This window comes from Dromiciops gliroides, chromosome 3, assembly GCF_019393635.1.
Source record: "Dromiciops gliroides isolate mDroGli1 chromosome 3, mDroGli1.pri, whole genome shotgun sequence".
Classification (NCBI taxonomy): domain Eukaryota; kingdom Metazoa; phylum Chordata; class Mammalia; order Microbiotheria; family Microbiotheriidae; genus Dromiciops; species Dromiciops gliroides.
In genome coordinates this window covers 336,740,171-336,761,984 of record NC_057863.1, presented here as the reverse complement: position 1 = coordinate 336,761,984, position 21,814 = coordinate 336,740,171, and the positions used below count along the sequence as shown (strand labels likewise).

The following is a 21,814-nucleotide window of genomic DNA, read 5'->3' as shown; positions in this document are numbered from 1 at the left end:
GGGAGGTTCTCTCCAAAAAAGCAGGAAATTACTAACTGCTAGGCAAAGACCTTGCCCCCCTCAGTCCTGAAGGTCACAGTCCTTGGGCGGCTCAGTTCCAACACAAAAGGAACAGCCCAGCTGAGCAAAGCACCCTCCTGGAACGCAGTCCCAGGGTTGGTCTTTCGGGACAATGGGAGTTCAGGTTTCACATCGGAGCGACTGCCCCACTCTGCGTCCTCCCCTCCAGGACCCCGGCCCGGCTCCCCCAGCCCCTCGGGCAGCCTGGGAGGGGCTGGGGCGGATGCGCATAGCTGGGCACGCTTCCCTGAAAGGTGAGAAGCCTGCAGCCCTCCCCCTCGGCTCCCCCAGCCTCATTAACAAAGCACTTCAGCTTGACAAATGCTTTTATGATCTTGTTTGTTGCTGACTCCTCACGAAGATGAGGGGAAGGGGAGGGGCTGAGACCCCCATCCTGGAGCAAGGGAGGAGGGGCCCGGGAGCTTCTCCGGGAAACCTTCCTAGGCTGACTCCAGGGGCCTCTGAACACCTCCAACCAAGATGGGGCTCGCAGAGGGTAATGGGTCCCGAGCCTAGGGGCAGGGGAAGCAGTTTGTATTTGTGTGACCAGATAGGGAAGGGACAGCAGCTGTTCTGAGTGCTGGTATCCTGGGGGAACCTCGAAACTGCTGATGGGGAAAACAAGACACAAATGAATAATAATAAAATTATAATTGTATATTATGATAATAAAAGCTCAGATAGTGGAGACGTAGCCCAGAACACAGCAGCCTGCGCCGGGGAGGCAATACTCCATAAATATCCAGAGATAGGAATGCTCCCTGTGAAATTCTGACTCATTTCACTGGCATGGCGCTTTACCTATAAAAGAGAGAAGGAAGCTGGGGTGACAATGAAGTGCTCAAGGGATCAGAGAAGGTTGGTGGAATGAGGCAGGTGTTTCTGGATGTTTATTCATTTTTTGTTTGCAAGGTTATTGATTTTTATCCATAGCTTTCATTCTTTTTTACGTTCCCTTCATTTCTCAACACTGTATACACCCTGTCCCTGCCCCTGCCCCTGCCCCTAGATCACCACCCTTTATAACAAGATTGAAAAAGAGAAAATAAAAGCAATTAAAAAACCCTAACTCATTGGTCAAGTCTGAGGTTGAATGCAGCATTCCATACTCATAATACCCCACCTTTGCAAAGAAGGGAGGGAGGTGCATTGTTATATCTCTTCTTTGACGTCTAGTTCTTGATGACTGCTTGTCCCCTTCATCATTTGTTCCTTCATTTATTTATAAAACATCTATTGAATGCAGGCTTATGCTAGGTGCTTCTGCATATTGGGAAGGGAAGAAAGAATTAAACAAGCCTGTCCATATTTAAGGCACTATGTTAGGCAACCAGGATACAAAGATAAAGAAAAAACCCAAGGCCTTGTCTTCAGGGTACTTATAGTTTTCAGGGAAACAAAAAAATGATAAGACAAGGTCCATGCTCCTAAGGAGCTTTATGATGAGAGCAATGATAAATATACAAAAATTCGAATTCTAACCAGGAAAGAAATAATAGACACCATAACAAGGTACAAAATTCCATGAGTATTCAAATAACCAAAAAGTTTAGAACTATGAGTAAGGGTTTTGGGGAATTATAGTATGATGAGTTAGACCCACAGAGAGACTTAGAGATGACTGAGCATAACCCATTCATTTTATCAATGAGGAAACTCAGTCACAGAGAAATTAAGTAACTTGGTCAGAGTCAGAATTTGAACCTGGGTCTTCTTGACTCTAATTCTCATCCCCTTTCGAGGACAACCTTTTCATTTAACAAAAGAAGAAAATGAGGCAGAGAGACAGACAGACACAGAGAGACAGAGACAGACAGAGACAGAGATTGATTTGGCCAAGTCTAGTAAATAGAAGAGGGGAGCATATTCAGGTTCTCTAATTTCAAATCAAATGATTTCTACTGTGCCAACATCTCATTCATCTGAGAAGACCAGCAAAGTCACGCCTCCAGATCACAGAATCAAAGGCTGATACCATTCTAAAGCTAAGAAGGATTTGTATATCTTTTTGATAAGGAGAAACCTGGCATTGCAGAGGTTATTGGAGAACTTGTCTTTCCATCTCTTGGTTTGGCTATGATTTATTCATAACCACTCCTATACTTTCCCCTACAGTAAAACACTACCTGGCGTCTTTTGGACCTTCTTCTCCTCCTCCCTCATCCATCTCTATGGTAATCTCTGACTCTTAACAAAGATCAATCCTTAATTGTCTTCCATTAAGGAAAGATGATCATTACTTTGAACAAGTTTATTAAATAGATTGCATTGATGAAGCGCCACATGGTCTCAGAGGGGCATAATGTGACCAAAGAGTAATAGACAATCATTGTTGAAATAGGTTTGGACTGCCAACAGAAGTTTCCTACAATTTCACATAATCACCTGAGAAAAAGCAGACTATAAGTCTGGGAAGAGGAAACCCCAATGAAGGATTTCTCAGTTGAAGAATGACTAAGAAAATAAACATATCAGAGATCCATGGAACATTGCATTTGGAAAGGACCTCAAAGATCCTGCCTTATGGTCAGCACTCCTCATTAGGGATTCCCAGAGTATGGCAGGCAGGGAAGGAGAGGTGAATGGGGACTCTGGTTTGAAATGCCCATTAGGACCTAATTGAGCAAACACAAACAAGAGACACTGTACAAGCAAGACTGAAGAGCCCTTTCTGCAGGCAAAGTACCTTCATTTTGGACACTGTGGAACATATCAGAGTCCCATAGAGTAGGGGTGCTGCAAAGCACCTTAGAGATTTCAGTCACACTCCCCCTCATTTTATAGATGAGCCCCTTGTATCCCAGAGATGCAACATGCCTCACCCAAGGTGATGCAGGAACATGGTGTCAGGGCCACCATTTCACTCTCTTTCCACTATGCCAATAGTTCATGTGGACATGATATTTTACAGTTTCTAAAGCAAATTCCTCACAACAACCTTGTAAAACAGTATACTTATAGATAAGGACACTGAGGGTTAGGGGGTTGAGTGACTTTTCCTTTGCACCCACAGCTAATAAGGCATAAGAACTTGGACTTGAACCTGAGTCTTCTGTTTTCTCCACTAAGCTCCTTTCCCCCTCCTAATAGCAGACCCTTACAACAAAAATATGACAAGAATGGATATGAACAGACATATTTATTGGATAATGAATAAGAGGAAATGAAATTACTTGGGAACATTAAAAATTTACACTATCTATAAAGGAAGAACTTCCTGAAAGTAAGCTTTGTTAAATATAGGTTTCAATGAGCCAGGAGGGTAGATGGTACATGGTCTCCTCTCAAGAGTATTAAATAATTGAGATTTTTTTCATCTGTTTAGGAGAAATTGAGTGCGGTAGGGAAGCAGGGGGCTAGGGTAGAAGGGTCCTTGAGATAATTCTCAAACTTTGTGACAATGATTCCAAATTCAAAAGAAGGAGTGTGTGTGTGTGTGTGTGTGTGTGTGTGTGTGTGTGTGTGTGTGTAGGCAGTTGGGGTTACCTTGACATGCCTAGGGTTATACAACTAGTAAATGTCTGAGGCCAGATTTGAACTGAGGTACTCCTGACTCCAGGCTGGTGCTCTTTCTACTGTGCCATGTAGCTGCCCTCTCAAGCTTATCCTAAGGAAGATGCTAAGGAATATAGTGCTTGTCCCTCTTTAGGAAGCTTTACTTCTGTGCAACTTCTGCCCGCTGTTCCTAGCTTATTCCCCCAGGTCAAGCAGAATATGTCCATTTCTTCCATGTGAAATGGAATATATGCTTTAAGTTTTATAATGCAATTTGTGTGCATTATCTACTTACATATATTACATGGACGATGTAACCTTATTTTGTAGATGAGGAAACTGAGACTGAGAGGCTATCTGTTGCCTTACCCAAGTTCACACAGGTAGGTATGGACAGAGATGGGATTTGAACCCACAGCTGCTGACCCCAGATCTAACATTCTTTCCACTACAAGACATGGCCTCTTATTATTTGAACCTCACAGCAACCCTGGAAGAGGATGTGTGTGTGTGTGTGTGTGTGTGTGTGTGTGTGTGTACAAGCATGTACACTTCAAAGCTGGATGTAGAAAGTCATAGAATTATAGATTCAGAGATAGAATGGACCTTCCCAGTTAGCCAGTATAATCTCCTTCATTGACAGGAGGCCAGGGAGATAGAAGCAAATAGAAGAATTATAAATTCTTTGCATTATAAATTTTGAGCTGGAATGAACCTTAAAGGCCATCCCATCCAACTCCTTTGTATTACAAGTAACAAAACTAAGTCAGAAGATATAAAGGGACCTACCCAAGGTTACACATGTAGGTAGTGACAGAGATGGAATTTGAACCCACAACTGTTGATCTCAGATCCAAAATTCTTTCTACTACATGACTTTGTCTCCAAAATCACATTTGCATGAGCCAAGAATTAAACCTAAGCCTCCCATGGGGCAGGCAAGAATTCTCTCAATGAAACACCCATATGTCTGTGTTAAAGTATAAATGCCAGGTTTGCTAACTTTGGGGTTGTAATAGGAATTGGGAAATGATGTGTTTCACATGCAGATGTCTACTATGACATACTGATGATCACCTGTAAGGGGCAGAAAAGAGGCAGCATATGGTGTGAGAGCAGAGAGGGCACTGAGCTTGGACTAAGAAAACCTGGGTTTGAGTTCCAATTCTGTGACTGATATGACCTTGGATAAGTCACCTCATATCCAAGGGTTTTATGTTTCTCACCTATAAAATATGTGAATTGAGCTAGATGGTCTTTAAATCATCTTTCAGTTATCCCATATAATGATTTAGGGATAATAATTGCCTAAAAGACAATCACAGAGAGCTCACAAAAGGCAAGGGCTCACACAGAGACCAGAAGATGCAATACAAGATCACTCTCAAGGTCTCGCTGAAGAACTTTGGAATCGATTGTGAAACACGGGAGACACTGGCACAAGACTGCCCAGCAGAGCGTGCCTGCATGAAGGAAGGCATTGTGCTCTATGAGCAAAGCAGAGTCCCAGTAGCACGAAGGAAACATGAGATGCACAAATTTAGAGACATCTCCACTCCAAATGTTCATATGGAGTATTTGTGCCCAACCTGTGGTAGAGTCTCCTGAGCTCATACTGGTCTGATTGGCCATAGTTGTACACGCCGTACCTTGGCCCCCACATAGTGATGTCATTTTGGTCTTTGTCCATTACTAAAGATAAGAACCAACCAACAATGACTTAAGGATTCCTGCATTAGGAAGGAAGTAGGAATAGATGCCATGCATGGTCCCTTCAATCACTCAATCAGCCAACCAACAAGCATCCATTAGGCACCTACTATGTTCCAGTCCACTCGGTGCTAGGAATACAAAGAGCTCAGGGAGCTTACAGTCCATTGGTCCTCATTTGAGACTTATAATGTTTAGATATGATGGTTCTTTTTTTTTTTTTTGCAGGGCAATGAGGGTTAAGTGACTTGCCCAGGGTCACACAGCTAGTAAGTGTCAAGTGTCTGAGGCTGGATTTGAACTCAGGTTCTCCTGAATCCAGGGCCAGTGTTTTATCCACCATGCCACCTAGCTGCCCCGAGATGGTTCTAAAATGAGTGCCTCAGCTTCCATCAACCCTGGTCTGCTAGGAAACACTGGTGGAGGGAGGGAGGGAGTCCCTCCTTTGTATAGTGCATATCCATTACAGCTTCCCAAGGCACGTCTTTGATGACTTGACTTAATGACCTCTAATAAAATAAATGGCCTCCTAATGGAAAAAAGGATCATCCCTTTCCTTCAGTAATGGGGTCTGATTGCAGGCCAGACACCTACATCCAGCCTGTTCCAGGGCAGCTAGAAAGATGGCTGCAGTGTGCACTGGGGCTACAAAGAGACAGAACTCGTCAGACAGTCCAAGCTAATGAGGAGTGCCCCAGTCGAATGCTCCTGTTAATACAGTGGAGGCCTAAACCATTAGTTATAAACCAGAGGGCACTGGGCAGAGGAAAGGGGCAGCTTTTCCCAATAAGACATGCTGTGCTTTTCCATTGTTATCTCAAAGCTTTTTGAGTCTATGCTGGAATCAACTCAATTATCTAGTCCTTTGTGCCTTTTGCTAATTCCTACCTCCATGTCTTTGTCCATGTTATTCTCCATTTTCTCTTCGGTTCCTCTGGTCAAATCCAGAGTCATTCATTCATTTATTCACCAGGAATTTTTTTTGAGTGGGAAGGGATAGTGAAGTGCATAGAACATTGGACCTGGTACCAGGAAGAACTGAGTTTGAGTCCTGCTTCAGACACACTTATCAGTTGTGAGACTCTGGACAAGTTACTTAACCTCCCTCTGCCTCAATTTTATCATCTGTGAAATAAGCATAATAATGGCATTCTTCTGGGATCCCAGGGTTGTTGTGAGGATCAAATGAAATACTGTATGGAAAATACTTTGTGAACCTTCAAATTCTAGAAAAGAGTTAACAATTGCAGGCTGAGCATTGGGAAAACAAAGTAAAATACTAAGCAGTCTCTTTGCCTTTAACTAGAAAAACATGAACTCGAGTAAGTAAATCTAAAGTAATTTGATGATAAGGGAGGACATTTCCAGCTAAAGAAACTGGTATAGGCCTCTTAGAGTGTATGGCATTTGGGTCAAATCTCAAAGGAAGCTAAGAATTCTAGGAAGCAGAAGTGAGGAGAGGTGAGAAGAGAAGTGACATGAGGTAAGGAGGGATGAGGAGAAAGCCTGTGCAGAAACACAGAGATAGGCTTTTTGGCCCTTCCTGCATTTCAAGCAAGTTATCAGTAGATAACTTGGATCAGTAGAGGTAAAACCCCTCTCAGACTCTCCTTTCCTTTCCCTTCCCTTCCATTCCACTCCCTCTCTGCCCATTTTTTTTCTTTTTTTGGCAGGGCAATGAGGGTTAAGTGACTTGCCCAGGGTCACCCAGCTAGTAAGTGTCAAGTGTCTGAAGTTGGATTTGAACTCAGGTCCTCCTGAATCCAGGGCTGGTGCTTTATCCACTGTTCCACCTAGCTGCCCCTCTATGCCCAATTTTCAAGGAACATCTAAGTTCTGAATCAAGCAGCATCTTCCCCATTACAAGCAGAAAGCTTCCTTCTCTCCCAATCTAGACAATATGGACTTGGGACCCCACCTATTGTTATGGCTGGAAACCACGGAGGAGAGGTGAGTTCTCTTGTCCCCATTCTCGACAGCTAGATGGTAACTACGGATCCATTGATAATTGTGATATTTCCCTGGAGAGCTGAGCAGGAAGGTAGAAGCATGTAGAGTATATGTGGAAGGAGAATCTATGGGATCATAGATTTGGAGCCAGGAAGGACCATAAAGGTCATCAATTCCAATCTTTTCATTTTCCTTACAAGGAAACTGAAGCCCAGAGAGATTAAGTAAGGTAGATTAATGTAGAGTGTATTTGGAGGAAGAGTCATTGATCCATACAGTTAGAGGTAGAAGGGACTTTCAAGTCTCCTAGGTCCAGAAAGGTTAAGTGATTTGTTCAGAGTTACACAGTGTCTGAGGCAAGATTTGAATGTAGGAATTCCTAACTACAAGTCTAACACTCTATTCAATGACACTGTGCTGCTTTTAGCTAAAGCATGGAAAGTACTAAGAGGAATAATATAAGATAAAACTGGAAAAAATGGATAGCCCCAGACTGTAGAGAGCCTTGAATGTTAAGGAAGGGAATTTAGAGGAAAGGATTTAATACCAAAGTTATAGTTTTTAGAAGAGAAAATTCCAAATCAATGCATCACTTCCTTCAAGACATCCCTACTTCCAAGGAACTTTCCTTAACTAATCCCATTGCATTCCAATGCCTACTGTGCTTTTTCTTAGTAGTCTTTCAATCCTCCCCCTTTCCCAGCCAATATAAAATGACTGGAAAAGGAAGACCAGTTATAATAAAAGAATAAGAAACAAATAAATGAGAGGCCCAAATAGTACACTGGGAGCCCCAAGATGAGAAGGCCTCTGGGATACTAGATGTCTACTTTATGGAAGATTGATGTGAAAACAATGAACCAAGAATCATGCAGGATGTGATGATCAAAGAATTTAGAGACAGAAGAGACTACATCTGATTTAATCCCTTTGCATTTTATATATGAGGATTTTTGTTTGTTTGTATTGGTCCTGTCCGACTCTTTATGACCTCATTTGGGGTTTTCTTGGCAAAGATACTGGAGTGGTTTGCCATTTCCTTCTCCAGTTCATTTTGTAGATGAGGAAATTGAGGCAAACAGGGTGAAATGACTTGCCCAGGGTCACATAGCTAGTAAATACTTGAGGCCAGATCTGAACTCAGGTAGTCCTGACTACAGGTCCAACTATCCACTATGCCACCTAGCTGCCTCTTATTAACATATACAGACAAACAATTGATACATGTGTCTATATCTGACAGAAGATATCTACTAATGCATTGTATGTTTTGACCCTGAAGCAAAACCAATTACAGGAGGAAAAAATGCATGCCTCAATAAATTTGGACATGCATATAAGCTACTTGCCTTGACCTTATTATAAAATGTCTCTCCCGTGCCCTTCTCTAGCACTGATTCCTTTTAGCCATGAGTGGACACAGAACAGTAGTTAGTTCAAGTTCATTGGTGAGATGATGCGTTATTCATTTTACATTTGAGATTTGGTTCAGTTTTACATTTTACTCAGCAATGTGTAGTTAACCATTATGAGCTGTAAAATGGCATACTTTTTCTCTTCTTCCTGGCTTCTAAGGTAATATTAAAGTAAATTATTTCAACATTTTCCAAATGACTGAGGATTTTTTTCTCCCTCTTTTATTTTTTTTCCCATTAGAATACCAGGAAAAATATTTTTAAATGGAGAAAAAAACACTATCCTTGGGTATTAAATTTACAGCAGTATTTCCCAAGCTTATTTGGGTACTTTTTGGGTTAAAATATATTGACAGTCAGGGGCAGCTAGGTGATGCAGTGGATAAAGTACTGGCACTGGATTCAGGGGGACTTGAGTTCAAATTCAGACTCAAACACTTGACATTTAGTAGCTGGGTGACCCTGGGCAAGTCACTTAACCTTCATTGCCCCAACACACACACACACACACACACACACACACACACACACACACACACACATATATATATATATATACATATATATATATACAGAACCTATAAACCCTGAGCTAGGGACTTGGAGATATAGAATAGGTCTTTCCTTCTTCCTTTGCTAACCCAGGATTAAAGGGGACTGGGAAAATTTTGGAGCAAAATGAAGCATATTATACTTATTCTTACATAAAGAGTTTTACGTATGCATAATTTCATGCATAATATTTTCGAGAAATATCATTGACATCCAAATTTTCTGTCTTTATATCATATTCTCTCACCATTAATATTGTTGTTATTCAGTTATGTCTGACTCTTTGTGACCCCATGGACCACAGCACACCCATACTGTCCATGGGATCTTCTTGGCAAAGATACTGCAGTGGTTTGCCATTTCCTTCTCTGGTGGATTAAGGCAAACAGAAGTTTAGTGATTTGCACAAGGTGACATAGCTAAGTGTCTGATGCTGGATTTGAACTCAGATCTTGCTGATTCCAGGCCTAGTTCTCTATCCACTGTGCCATCTAGCTTATCTCTCCATTACAACTTGACAAATACTAGTTTATAAAATGGAGAAAAGGAAAGGAACGGTTATTTTTTAAGGCCTACTCTATTTCAAGCACTGTTCTTTGTGCTGATACTTGCTCATTTCATGTTATTTCTTTTGTGTGTTTTCTTTCCAGAAATGTTTTAGGAAGACAAAGATGACACCTGGACCAGTAGGCATTAAATCATTAAGGTCTTGAAAGGAAAGGAAGAAGGAATGGCCTTGGAGAACAGAACAGCAGCCTCCTCCCTACAGGCATGATGTAATTGGAAGGAAAGAAAGATGACCCCACAGTTTCCCATATGCTATTGGGAAAGGGGAACAACTACAGAGTCTGGGGACCTTCCATTTGAGTCTCATCTCGTTCTACGGTTAGTGGGTGAGATCTGAGGTGCCATTTTGGGCAGTGGTGAAGCACAAGGTAACAGTGCCAGGGCTTAAAACCCCACTTCTAAGTCTGAGCTGTGGCTGGCCCACCCATTGTGCTGAAATGGAAGCTGACCTGACCAGGACTCTCAAGATTCCCCAAGGATGGGCCAGATACTCAAGCTGGAGACTACACCTGCTAAGCCTCCCATTAGAAGGCTGGAAAGTGGCTGAAACTGCTGCTGCTCCCACCCACAGGTCATTGACTATTTCCTTGTTTAGATAAAGATTTGCACATTGAGCTCTCACCCTGAATGGTCAACCCCACCTCCCACTTTCAAGAGCACCAAATAAGTTAACCCGGAGCCTTACACAGATATTTTGAATCATCCTTCAAGAAATTCAGAAGAAACTTTTTTTCTTCTTTTCCCTACCCTCCCCCTCAACACATTTTCTTGTAGATTTAAAGTCAAGACCTGAGAATTTCTTCACCAGAAACTATAAAGATTTCCAAACTAGCTCTTCTCCTCTTTTCTCAGTATCTGCTCTTGGAGGGAGAGTAAAAAGACATAGAAAAAAAGGAGGAGAAGATGGAAGAAGGAGAGGAAGAAAGAAGGAGGAAGAAGAGTAGGAGGAAGAAAAGAAGAAGATGCAGGAGGAGGAAGGAGAGAAGGAAGGAAGAAATGAAGGAAGGAGAGGAGGGAGGGAGGAGAAAAGGAGGGAGGCAAGGAGGCAGGGAGGCAGGGAAGAAGGAAGGAAGGAAGGAAGGGAGGGAGGGAGGAAGGAAGGGAAGGAGGGGGGGAGGAAAGGCAGGAATGCTGCTTATCTAACTTGCTACCTCCTTTAGCATCTTAGTGTAATAGTACAGTAAGGCAGCTAAGTAGCATAGTGGATAGAGTGCTGGGCAATGACTATGGGGCAGACATTGTGCTTGGCTCTTACAAAATATCTCATTTGATTCTCACAACCATCCTGGGAGGTAGGTGCTATTAGTATCTCCATTTTACAGTGGGAGAAACTGAGGTAGGCTGAGGTGAAGTGATATGCCCAGAATCACATAGCTAGTAAGTACCTAAGGCCAGAGGATTTGAACTCAGATCTTCCTCAGTCCAGGCCCAGGATTGTATCCTCTTCACCACCTAGCTGCCCCTTAGACTAGAACCAAGGGCTTTCTGGACTGGAATACAATAACCTTTCTGCTGTACCACACTATCTTACAGATGGCTCTAGAAAAACCCCAGACTCCACTAAAGGACTCAGAAGCCCAGCAGATCTGGGTGGTCCTATATGTACCAGTGGTTTTTCTTTTCACTTTCTGGTTGTGCCCATGCTCTGCCCTCATATTCCAGGTCCCCAGACACAGATCTCCAATGTCTCGTTAGAGCAAATACACTCAGAGGAGCCCTTTGTATTCCCTTCCCTTTTCTCTCCCCCTCGCTCAAGATACAAAGTCCCAGGAAAACCACAGAGGAAATAAAGGGAAAAGGGAGAACTTCATAGACTGTGGTGATGCATTCTACAGAAACCCAGGGTCAGGCCTGATGCTTCTCTTTGTCTCTTACATGGATTCTAAGCATGACTATTCCATTATTTAGTGCCTTACACCTAGGAGCATGGAGTAGCCAAGTGGCACAGTGAATAGATAGCCATGTCTGGAGCCTTGAAGACCTGAGTTCATATCTGACCTTAGACATTTCCTAGCTGTGTGACCCTGGACAAGTTACTTAACTCTGTTCCCTCAGCTTCTTCACCTGTAAAAGGAGCTGAAGAAGAAAATGGCAAATCACTCTAATATCATTGCCAAAAAAAACCATGACTGAAAGGACTGAACAACAACAAAATCTAGGAGCACAGATTCAGAGCTGGGATAGACAATAGATCATTTAGTTTAATTCTCTCATTTTATAGATGAGGCAATGGTGGACCTAAGAAGTTAAATGAGTCACCCAAGATCCTGCAAATAGTAGGTGACAGAAAGAGGATTTGAACCTAGGACTTCTGTCTCCAAATCCAGCTCTTTCTCTCAACCATACCACAGCAGGACTTCATCTGAGTCTGTGGAGCTTAACTGAACTTAGTCCCACTGTCTCATTTCCTTTAGGACCTTTGCCCAGTTTCGTCAAGATCCTCGGTCTTTTGTTTGTATTTCTTCCCCCAGAAACCGCACCCCTCTGCTCAAACCCCATTCATATTCTTCAAAGACTCAGAAACAAACCCAGGAAAATGAGGGAGAGAACCATGATGCCCAGTCAGGGAAGGGGCATGGCTCAGGAGAATGGCACCAAGCCCTGACTCAGAGGACTGCAGCTGTGGGAGTGTGGAGGGGAAGAGGAGCAAGACAGAGACCTTCTCTACAATCCATCTCACACTGACGCTGAAAACCCAGTCTATAGGCTCAACAACACAGCCACGGACACAAACTTATGTCCCTTGAGGTTGTCAAACATCAAACAAGATTGGAAACCACAGCATTTTGGAGCTGGGGGGCGGTATCTAACCCAATCCCCTTCTCTTATAGATGAGGAAACAGAGGCCTGGAAGGGGGGCTCACCCAAGGTTACAAGACTAATTAGTGACTGTTCTGGTCCAGGAGTTCTACAGCTCACCAAGACTGGTGGAAGAGGGTTGGGAGAACCTATAGGGAAACCACTTTATAAGTAAAAAGAATCATAGATAAGCACTAAATGGGCACAAAATTATAGGATCATAGATATAAAGTTGGAAGTGATTGTAGAAGTCTTCCAGCCTAACCCCTTTACCTTATAGATGAGAAAACTGAGTCCCAGAGAGGTTTAACCCACAGCCCAAAGTTACACAGCTAATAGATAGCAGAGTTACATCTCAAACTTAGTTTTTTGACTCTTAAGCCATCATCCTTTCCACTGTACCAAGTTGCTAGGCATCAGTGGCCTCAACCCGCCTTCCTGAGCCTCCCATCAGAACTTAGTACCTGACCATTTGTCTCTGACAGCAGATAATAAACAAAGAAACACTGGACCTGGGGGGCGGCTAGGTGGCGCAGTGGATAAAGCACTGGCCCTGGATTCAGAAGTTCCTGAGTTCAAATCCGGCCTCTGCAAAACAAAAACAAAAACAAAACAAAACAAAAACAAGAATGCAAAAAAGAAAAAGAAAAAAAAAAGAAACACTGGACCTGGAGTCAGAAGACTTGGTAGCACAATAAGAAAGAACCTGGCACATAGTAGGCAAGGCAATTATTATTATTATTATTATTAGTTATCACCAACACTGTCATCCCCACCACCACCATTACTACTGCTGCTGCTACTACTACTACTACTACTACTACCACCACCATTACTACTGCTGCTGCTACTACTACTACCACCACCACCACCACCACCACCACCATCACCACTACTACCAATACTACTATGACGACGATGACGGTGACAATGACAACGACTACTACTACCCCATATCTACCCTACATATGTAACTTTGGCCAAGTAACTTAAATTATCTGAGTCTCGGTTTACCCAACTGTAAAATGAAGGTTGGACTAGATGATCCCAAAGCTCTCTTCAAGCTCCAGATCCTATGATCTTAGTCTTTTAAAAAGAGGAAGGTGAATTAAAACTTGAGTAAATGTTCTGTCTGTTCTGTACCCCAGGAAGAGGAGGTCAAGGGAAAAATCTTGGTCTAGTCTAGTTTGCCACGGTGCAGGGAGAGAGAAAAAGAGAGAGTCTAGAAATCTATCCCTGTTTTGAAAATTCTCAGAGGGCTGAGGTTTATGACAAAGTTGGGGAGCTCAAATCAGCTTCAAGTATCTTCCAGGGAAGATCAGAATGAATCTCAGTAATTTTAGGGATAGGGAGAGTGGAATAAAAGAAGCTACTTTAAATGTGTTTCTTATAACTTGAGATGGATGAGCAGGATAGATAGACGAAATTATCTTCTGTGTAAGGGCATATATTATTTTGGAAAATAGACTCAGAAGGGGCTCATATAAAGGACAGCCTATAAAATTTTCAAGTTACTATGTGTTTTTGCGTTGCTAGGACATTTTAAAAAGTATTGTATGTAAATTATAAGTTATCCATGGTAAGTAGCTCCCAACTAGAAAGCTGATGGGAAGTTGGGGAAAGGGCCGAGGGATGGTGAGGGAGACTTCTTTAAGAGTAAAGTGTAAGGGGCAGTTAGGTTGTGCAGTGGATAGAGAACAGGCCCAGGATTCAGGAGGACCTGAGTTCAAATTCGGCCTCAGACACTTGACACTTACTAGCTGTGTGACCAATTGCCTCACTTAAAAAAAAACAAACATTGAAGAGTAAAGTGTAAAATTACCTCTTTCAGATTAGAGAGAACTCTAGCATATGGAGTTTTATACTTTCATTATTGAGATACCAAACACAGCTATTCTTTCTTATTTTTCTTTTTTCTTTTCTTTTATTGTTCTTTTCTTATTTTCTGGCTTGGCTAGAGAAAGGGTGAATTTCCACAATATATATATGGAGGAAGGAGGTGAAGGAAGACAGCTGGGATGGTACACCAGGCCTGAGCTCCTGAAGCTTCACATGTACCTGGCTTAGAAAAAGAGAAAATATTTAGGTGAGACCTACATAATAATCAGTGATAGTGGCATCAGACTCCTGGGTGGTGTGGTGAAGTGTTGGATTCAGAGTCAGAAAGCCTTGAGTTTGAATCCTGCCTCAGTCGCTTCCTAGTTGTGTGATCCTGGGGAAGTGGGCTTCAGTTTCCTCATCTCCTAAATAGGGAGAACAACAGTACCTACCTTACAGGGTTGTTGTGAGGATCAGATGAGGCGTTTTTTAGAAAATGTTTTGTGAACCTTAAACCTCCACATAAATGCTGGTGATTATTAATGTTAGCAGGACAACATGGAAATGTCAAAGTCAGGCTGTCTTTTGTGAGATTCATGGTGCAACAAGTTTTGTTTTTTGTTTTTTGTTTTTAGGGCAACGAGGGTTAAGTGACTTGCCCAGGGTCACACAGCTAGTTAAGTGTCAAGTGTTTGAGGCTGGATATGAACTCAGGTCCTCCTGAATCCAAAGCCAGTGGTTTATGCACTGCACCACCTAGCTGCCCGTGTAACAAGTTTTGATGAATGTGAGAGTAAATAATCACTCATCTAAAGCTTGAAGAGTACATCTAGTGCAGTGGTTCTTAAGCTCTGATGTGTCATGGACCCCTTTGTCAGCATGATGATGCCTACGGACCCCTTCTCAGGACAATGTTTTTAAATGCTTAGAAGAGATGATCAATTTCCATTAGAGGTTAGCAAAAATAAAGATAAATTTTTCCCATCCAAACTCATTAACCCCCTGCAATTTAGTAGACCCTAAACTAGGAAGCCTTCATCTAGTCAAATACCCCCTTTAACAAATAAGGAAACTGAGGTCCATGGAGATTAAGGTTTTTGCCTGACCTCACATAAGTAGTAAGCATTACAAGCTGGATTTTAAATCAGGTTGTCTGACCTCAGGGTCAGTGTTCTTTCTACTACCATGCCACTCTGAGCAGCTTGTAAATCATTCACTTTGGTGGGTCTGGTGCTTCTCCCACTACATTTGGTCTGTATGGCTGCTGAGCCTCAGAGAGAGGCAGTTAGGGGCTCATGTGGAACATCCATATTTCCTACAGGCGTATCTGCCTGTATCTTCAGCCTGGACAGAGAGGACATCAAAAGGAGGGATCTGGAAAACAAGGCCATGCCCCAGGAATTGGACTCCAAGCCATATATCTGCTCTTTGAAAACTTAGCTCAATCCCCTGTCCCCAGAGAAGGAGTTCCCAGTAGGAGGTACCAGAATGTGATGGAGAAGAACTCAAGGAATGGAATTTTAGAAAAAAACAACCCTGCACTTCTCTCTCTAATTAGGGAGAAAAAAAACACTCATAGGAAGGATCCCCTTTCATTAGTGAAAGCAAAGCCACCAGGAGCTGATGAAAGCCATCCAAGGCATTGATGCTTTTAATCGAGCTGCCTTGATACACTAGAACCATACATATATATTTAACGATAAGTTAAGAATTCAGGATGAATTTTTTTGAAGTTTTTATTCAAAGCCTGAGAACAGTATTTAAAAAGGAGGAAGTTTATATCAGTAATAGTAATGTAAAAATTACTTGAAACAAGAAATTATTTTTATGTTTTATTTTGACAGCAGTGTGTGTGTGCGTGTGTGCGTGTGTGTGTGCATGCGCACGCTTAAATTGATACCAGGCTGACTGGGAAGTCTGACTTTGAGCAAATGAAACTAGATTGAGCTAGTTTTCCCATGTTTAGTTAGTTCTCTGTTAGTCAAAGGATGGAATTTTGTTCCATGCTTACAGGTTTCAGAGGTCTCTTTTGTTGTATTTTTATTTCTGTAAATTTTGAGAAAAAAATCTTTCTCCAAGGAAATGTGCACAAGTTGAAGCTACTAAAGAGCACACTTCAAGGACTATTAAAGATATTGCAATGCCTGTTGATGTGGGGAAGTCAAACATTTCAAAGATTCTTCAAGCCCAAAGTGAGACAAGATCCATTTCTCCAAAGCACAAAGGAAGTGCACTTGAAAATGAAAAATAGTGGAAAGAACATGCAAACAATTACCTTGCAATAACTGAATTAATCCTCAGGAAAAAAAAAGCAAAGGCCTTCAGAGGGATCTAACAGCTGGACAGTGCTATGGATTATTCTATAAAGCAGAGTGGGATTCTTGGTGTTACAATAATTGTGAGACCAATGTTTTAAAAGTTCCCAACTGTTTCTATGAAGAAAAATGCTCTTTATGGGCAAGAGAATACAGAGACTGGATAGCTGAAGATTGGAAAAAGGTAATTTTTACCAATGAAAATCAGGTTTTCATGAAAGACTATGCCAAAGCCAGCATTAGAACTCCACATGAGCCTATACAACCTGTGTTTCTTCTCCATTAGATTGCAAAACATCCACACAAAAATAGTTTTGAGGGTCATTTTTAACTGCCAGCTAAATTGTAAATCTTATTCCATTGAGGGAATGATAAAATACGATAAATATATTGATATACTTGAAAGCAGGATTATTCTGGAATTGCAGAAATTCACAAATGTAGGTGTAATACTGCAACTAACAAAAGCATTGTACCATGACATATATCATGAAAGGTTGAGAAATTTATCCGAGAAAAGGAGATACATAAATGGCCTCTAACTTACCTGATTTAAAACTTATTGAAAGTCTGTGGAATATAGTTTCTAGACTTGGAAAAATAGACTTTCATCAAAGGTAGATGTAATATAATGAGTGGTTTCATGATGAAGAATTCAAGAAAATACATTAAATTTTGCAAGGAAAATGTCAAATCATGAAAATAAGTAATTTTAGCAAAAGGGAAATATGCTACATATTTAAATTTTGCCCTTTAATGTAAATATTTAGAATAAATCTTAGTAATTTACTCACCACTGTAGAATTAGTGGAAAAGTACCTATGCATTTCAGTTTTTTCAAGCTTCTTGAAAATAAGAATTGCATGCTATTTAATGTTTGTTTTAGTTTTGATTACAAAAAAAATAATGGGAAAATGACTGTAACGATTGGAATGACGCCACCTGCTGGAGACTTACTGTAGAAGAGTTCCGCCCATGAAGTGAAGGTCTTTGAGGGCAAGACCAGGAGTCTTTTCTTTGGCATCAGGAAGTGACGTTGGGTAGTGGGAGGAAGAAGGAAGAGACTAGCGTTCTGTCTGACTCTCTTTCCTCTGGACTCTGGTGGAGAGCAGAGCTAGAAATGTGCTCTCCCTTTGATAGATAGGAATCTAGGCCTTTCTCTCTCTTTACCAAATTCTTATTCTCCTTAATAAATGCTTAAAAGTCTAACTCTTGCTAAAGCTTATAATTTATTGGCGACCACTCACTAGGTATTTTAGACAGTTTAGCTAGAATTTTAGCCCTTAACATGACCATGATATAGACCTACTGCTACCTGGCAGCAGTATATATTACAATTTAAGAAAAGTATGTAAGAGGGTAATGAGGGGGGCACACCTCCCCTTATAAGGCTGAATCTACAAACCAAATAGTAATATGTTTCCATCAAAGGAGAGCACAAGAGAAGATGAAGGTTAAGGAGTGAGTTATCATTTATCTGTCCATGGTGCTGGAAAGCAATTTCCCAGTGACCAGTTTTCAAGCCAGCATGGATCCAAAGCAAATTTTTACCAGTTTATAGAAAACAACAACAATAATAACAACAATTTATAAGCTGAAAAACTGTATCTTCTTTTTCTTTGCACCCTGTTCCTCCCATCCTCATTGTCCTCCTCCTCCTGCCTGGCTCCTAATTTCTATCTCCTATGGCAGAAAATTTTTAGATAATAAAAGTCAATCTCTAGTACTGGTTCTCAAACTTTTAGATCTGAAGACTCCTTTAGACTCCTAAAAATTCTTTGAGGACACTCCAAAGACTTTTTGTTTATGTGGATTATATCTATCAATATTAACTATATTAGAAATTAAAACATGTTAGCACTGTTATGAGAATAATATTGACCTCACAGACCCCCTGAAGGGCTCTCAGGAACCTCCTTCACATCTAACTCCCTTAATGATACTTTGAGAACCACTGGTCTACAGTAGAAACTGGCTTGAAAAACATTGCTCTTGAGGAATAAGCTCTTTGCTGGGATAAGAGATACCTGAATTCTAGACTTGCTTTCATCATAATTTTTTGTGGGTCAGTAATAATAATAATAACAACAATAATAACAGCAACAACAACAACAAAAATAATAACAGGGCAGCTAGGTGGCACAGTGGATAAAGCACCAGCCCTGAATTCAGGAGGACCTGAGTTCAAATCTGGCCTCAGACACTTGACACTTATTAGCTGTGTGACCCTGGGCAAGTCACTTAACCCTCATTGCCCTGCGCCCCCCATTTAAAAATAATAACAATAATAATAATAGCATTTTGCATATATTATCTCATTTGAACCACACAATCCTGTGATATAGATACTACTATTATTACTACCGAGGGAGAGAAACTAAGTGTCTCTTCCAGAGTAACATAGCTACCAAGTGTCTCAGGCAGGATTCAAACTCAGGTCTTTCAGACCCCCAAATCCAGTGTTCTAGCCTTTCTGGGTTTTGATTTTCTCATCTACAAAAAGGAAAGAATCAATATTGCAACATAGGGATCTGGTGAGAAGAGATCCTTATCGGCATGGTGTATATAAACGCATCTTAATGAATTAAGAGCACCACGAAAATACAAAAGACTCATCGCGGCAAAGTCCAATCAGAAGAATGCAGCGCTAACTTTCCTCACAGCCAAGTTATCTCCGGCCCCTGGCCGCCCTGCCACAGCCCCTTCTCCTCCTCTATCTCCTTACCTTCTCAGCATCTTGCTCAAAGAGCCGTAGCTGGAAGCACTGGTCCAGTTTGAGTTTGCGTACGTGCCACATCTGGTGCAGGTGTTGCCGGGTCGAGTGCAATTTGTCCAGGAGGCTGGTGATCTTGGGGACGAGGCTCTGGAAGTCGGCACTGCCTGGGATGCAGTTGCGTCCGGAGAAGCCATCGCTGCAGCGAATGCACTGAAGCAGCCGCTGCCCTTCCCTGTCCAACTCCTCCACCGGGGCCTTCAGAACCTTCTTCTTGAGCTGCGTGTGCTCATCAATGAGCCGCCGGGAGCCTTCCACATCCACCGGGAACTCCTTGCGGGCCAACATCTCCTGAAGGTCCTCGAGCCGGGAGAGCAGATGAACAGCACTGTTGAAGAACTCCTCCAGGGAGACCCGGAGCTCTATCCACTCGTCATGGTTGTAGTCTAGGGAGCCTTCAAATTCCTCTGTCAGCTGCGAGGGGTCCACCAGCTTAGCCAGGCCTTCCACTGACACCATGCTTGTCTGCAGATGTGGAAAAAGAGGAAGAATGACTAGACAGGTAGAGACAAGAGCCGACGGGAGGAGAAACAAGGCAAAGAGAGTCACAGCAACAACTCGCCTTTAGATAGCACCTGTGTGTACAAGCATGTGTATGAATGTGTAGGGCATGTTTGTGTGTATATGTAGTGTGTATGCATATGTTGCCTTATATGTATGTATATGTGTGTATATGTGTGATCTGTATGTGTGTACCTGTGTGTGGGGGGTGTGTGTACTGTGTATGGTGTATATGAGCATGCATATTAATGTGTATGTGTGTTTGTGCGTGAGTGTGTGTATATAGTGTGCATGTATATGTGGCTTGTATATGTGTATATATGTGTGATCTGTATGTGTATACATGTGTGGATTGGATATATATGTATGTGTCTGTGAGTGTTTATGTTATGTGGTGTATATGTGTGTATACATGTATGCATGTGAATGTGTGTGTGTGTGTGTGTATATATATATATATATATATATATATGCTACACTTCCCTTTCCTTGAATTCCCAGCACTTAATACAGTTCTGGGCAAGTAGTAAGAACTTCGTGTTTGTTGATTGGTCCTCACAGCAATCCCACAAAGTGGGTGTTATTCCTTTGTGTGTGTGTGTTATTCTAATACTCATTTTACACGTAAGGAAACTGAAGCCCAAAAAAGGTCAAATCAATTCCCTGGGGCCACACAGCTAATAATTGTCTAGAATGGGATTACAACCTCGCCCCGCCAAGACTCTAAATCTGTTGGTTTACACTGTTACCTCTAAAATGGGATATATAAAAACAACAACAACAAAAAAGAAGAAACAAAAGAGACAAACAAATAAGGGCCCAGAGGATCTAAATCTCTGTATTTTGACTAGAAAGGAAGATACCACTGGGGGATTATGGGGACTCATTGATCTCTAAATCCAAACACAGTCAATGATCTTGAGGTGAGTCAATCAACAAGCACTTTTTAAACTGCTAAATATGTTCCAGACTCTGTGCTCAGTACTGAGGATACAAAGAAAGGAAAACAAAAAGAAAATCATCTCTGCCTTCAAGAAGCCTATATTCTAATGGGGGAGATGAGAAGTAAATAGCCTGGTAGGTATAGGAGATATACAGAGCAGACAGAAGGGAATCTGAAAAGTCGCTCAGGATGTTCAGAAAGACTAGCAGACAAATTCCAAAGTTCTTGATCTAATTATGTCTTTTTTTTTTTTTTGGGTGAAGCAATTGGGGTTAAGTGACTTACCCAGGGTCACACAGTTAGTAAGTGTCAAGTGTCTGAGGTCAGATTTGAACTCAGGTCCTCCTGAATCGAGGGCTGGTGCTCTATTCTAATTATGTCTTAAGAAGCTTGAATATATCCCTTCCCCCATGCCTTTCCCCTCTCCACATCAGGCCAAAACAGTGAGACTGCTATTAAGATCAGAAATGTGGGGGCGGCTAGGTGGCTCAGTGGATAAAGCACTGGCCCTGGATTCAGGAGGACCTGAGTTCAAATCGGGCCTCATACACTTGACACTTACTAGCTGTGTGACCCTGGGCAAGTCACTTAACCCCCATTGCCCCGCAAACCCCCCCCCCAAAAAAAAAGATCAGAAATGTGGCAGAGCCCAGCTCTAGGGCCAAGGTAGGAAGAAAACAGGATTTGGAGTGAACTCATATCCTGGCTCTCCCACTCAATACCCATGTGACCTTGGACAAATCACTTCATTGATTAGTGCCTTAGTATCTTCAACTATGAAACGAGGAGGCTAGACTATTGTTGTTCAATCATGTCCAACTCTTCCTTACCCCATTTGGAGTTTTCTTGACAAAAAGACTTGCTATTCCCTTCTCTAGCTCATTTTACAGATGAGGGAACTGAGGCAAACAGGGTT

The 21,814-nt window shown here is 41.9% G+C and overlaps 1 protein-coding gene across 10 annotated transcripts in view; it reads right to left on the bottom strand.

Moving 5' to 3' along the window:
* The window catches only part of KALRN (kalirin RhoGEF kinase), a 991,119-nt gene that overhangs the window by 622,084 nt on the left and 347,221 nt on the right, over nt 1-21,814 (bottom strand). For all 10 annotated transcript variants that reach the window (XM_043992602.1, XM_043992601.1, XM_043992603.1 and 7 more), the window contains one exon: nt 19,407-19,919. In XM_043992602.1, coding sequence (XP_043848537.1) covers nt 19,407-19,919 — 513 coding nt within the window. The remainder of the gene's footprint in view (nt 1-19,406; nt 19,920-21,814) is intronic.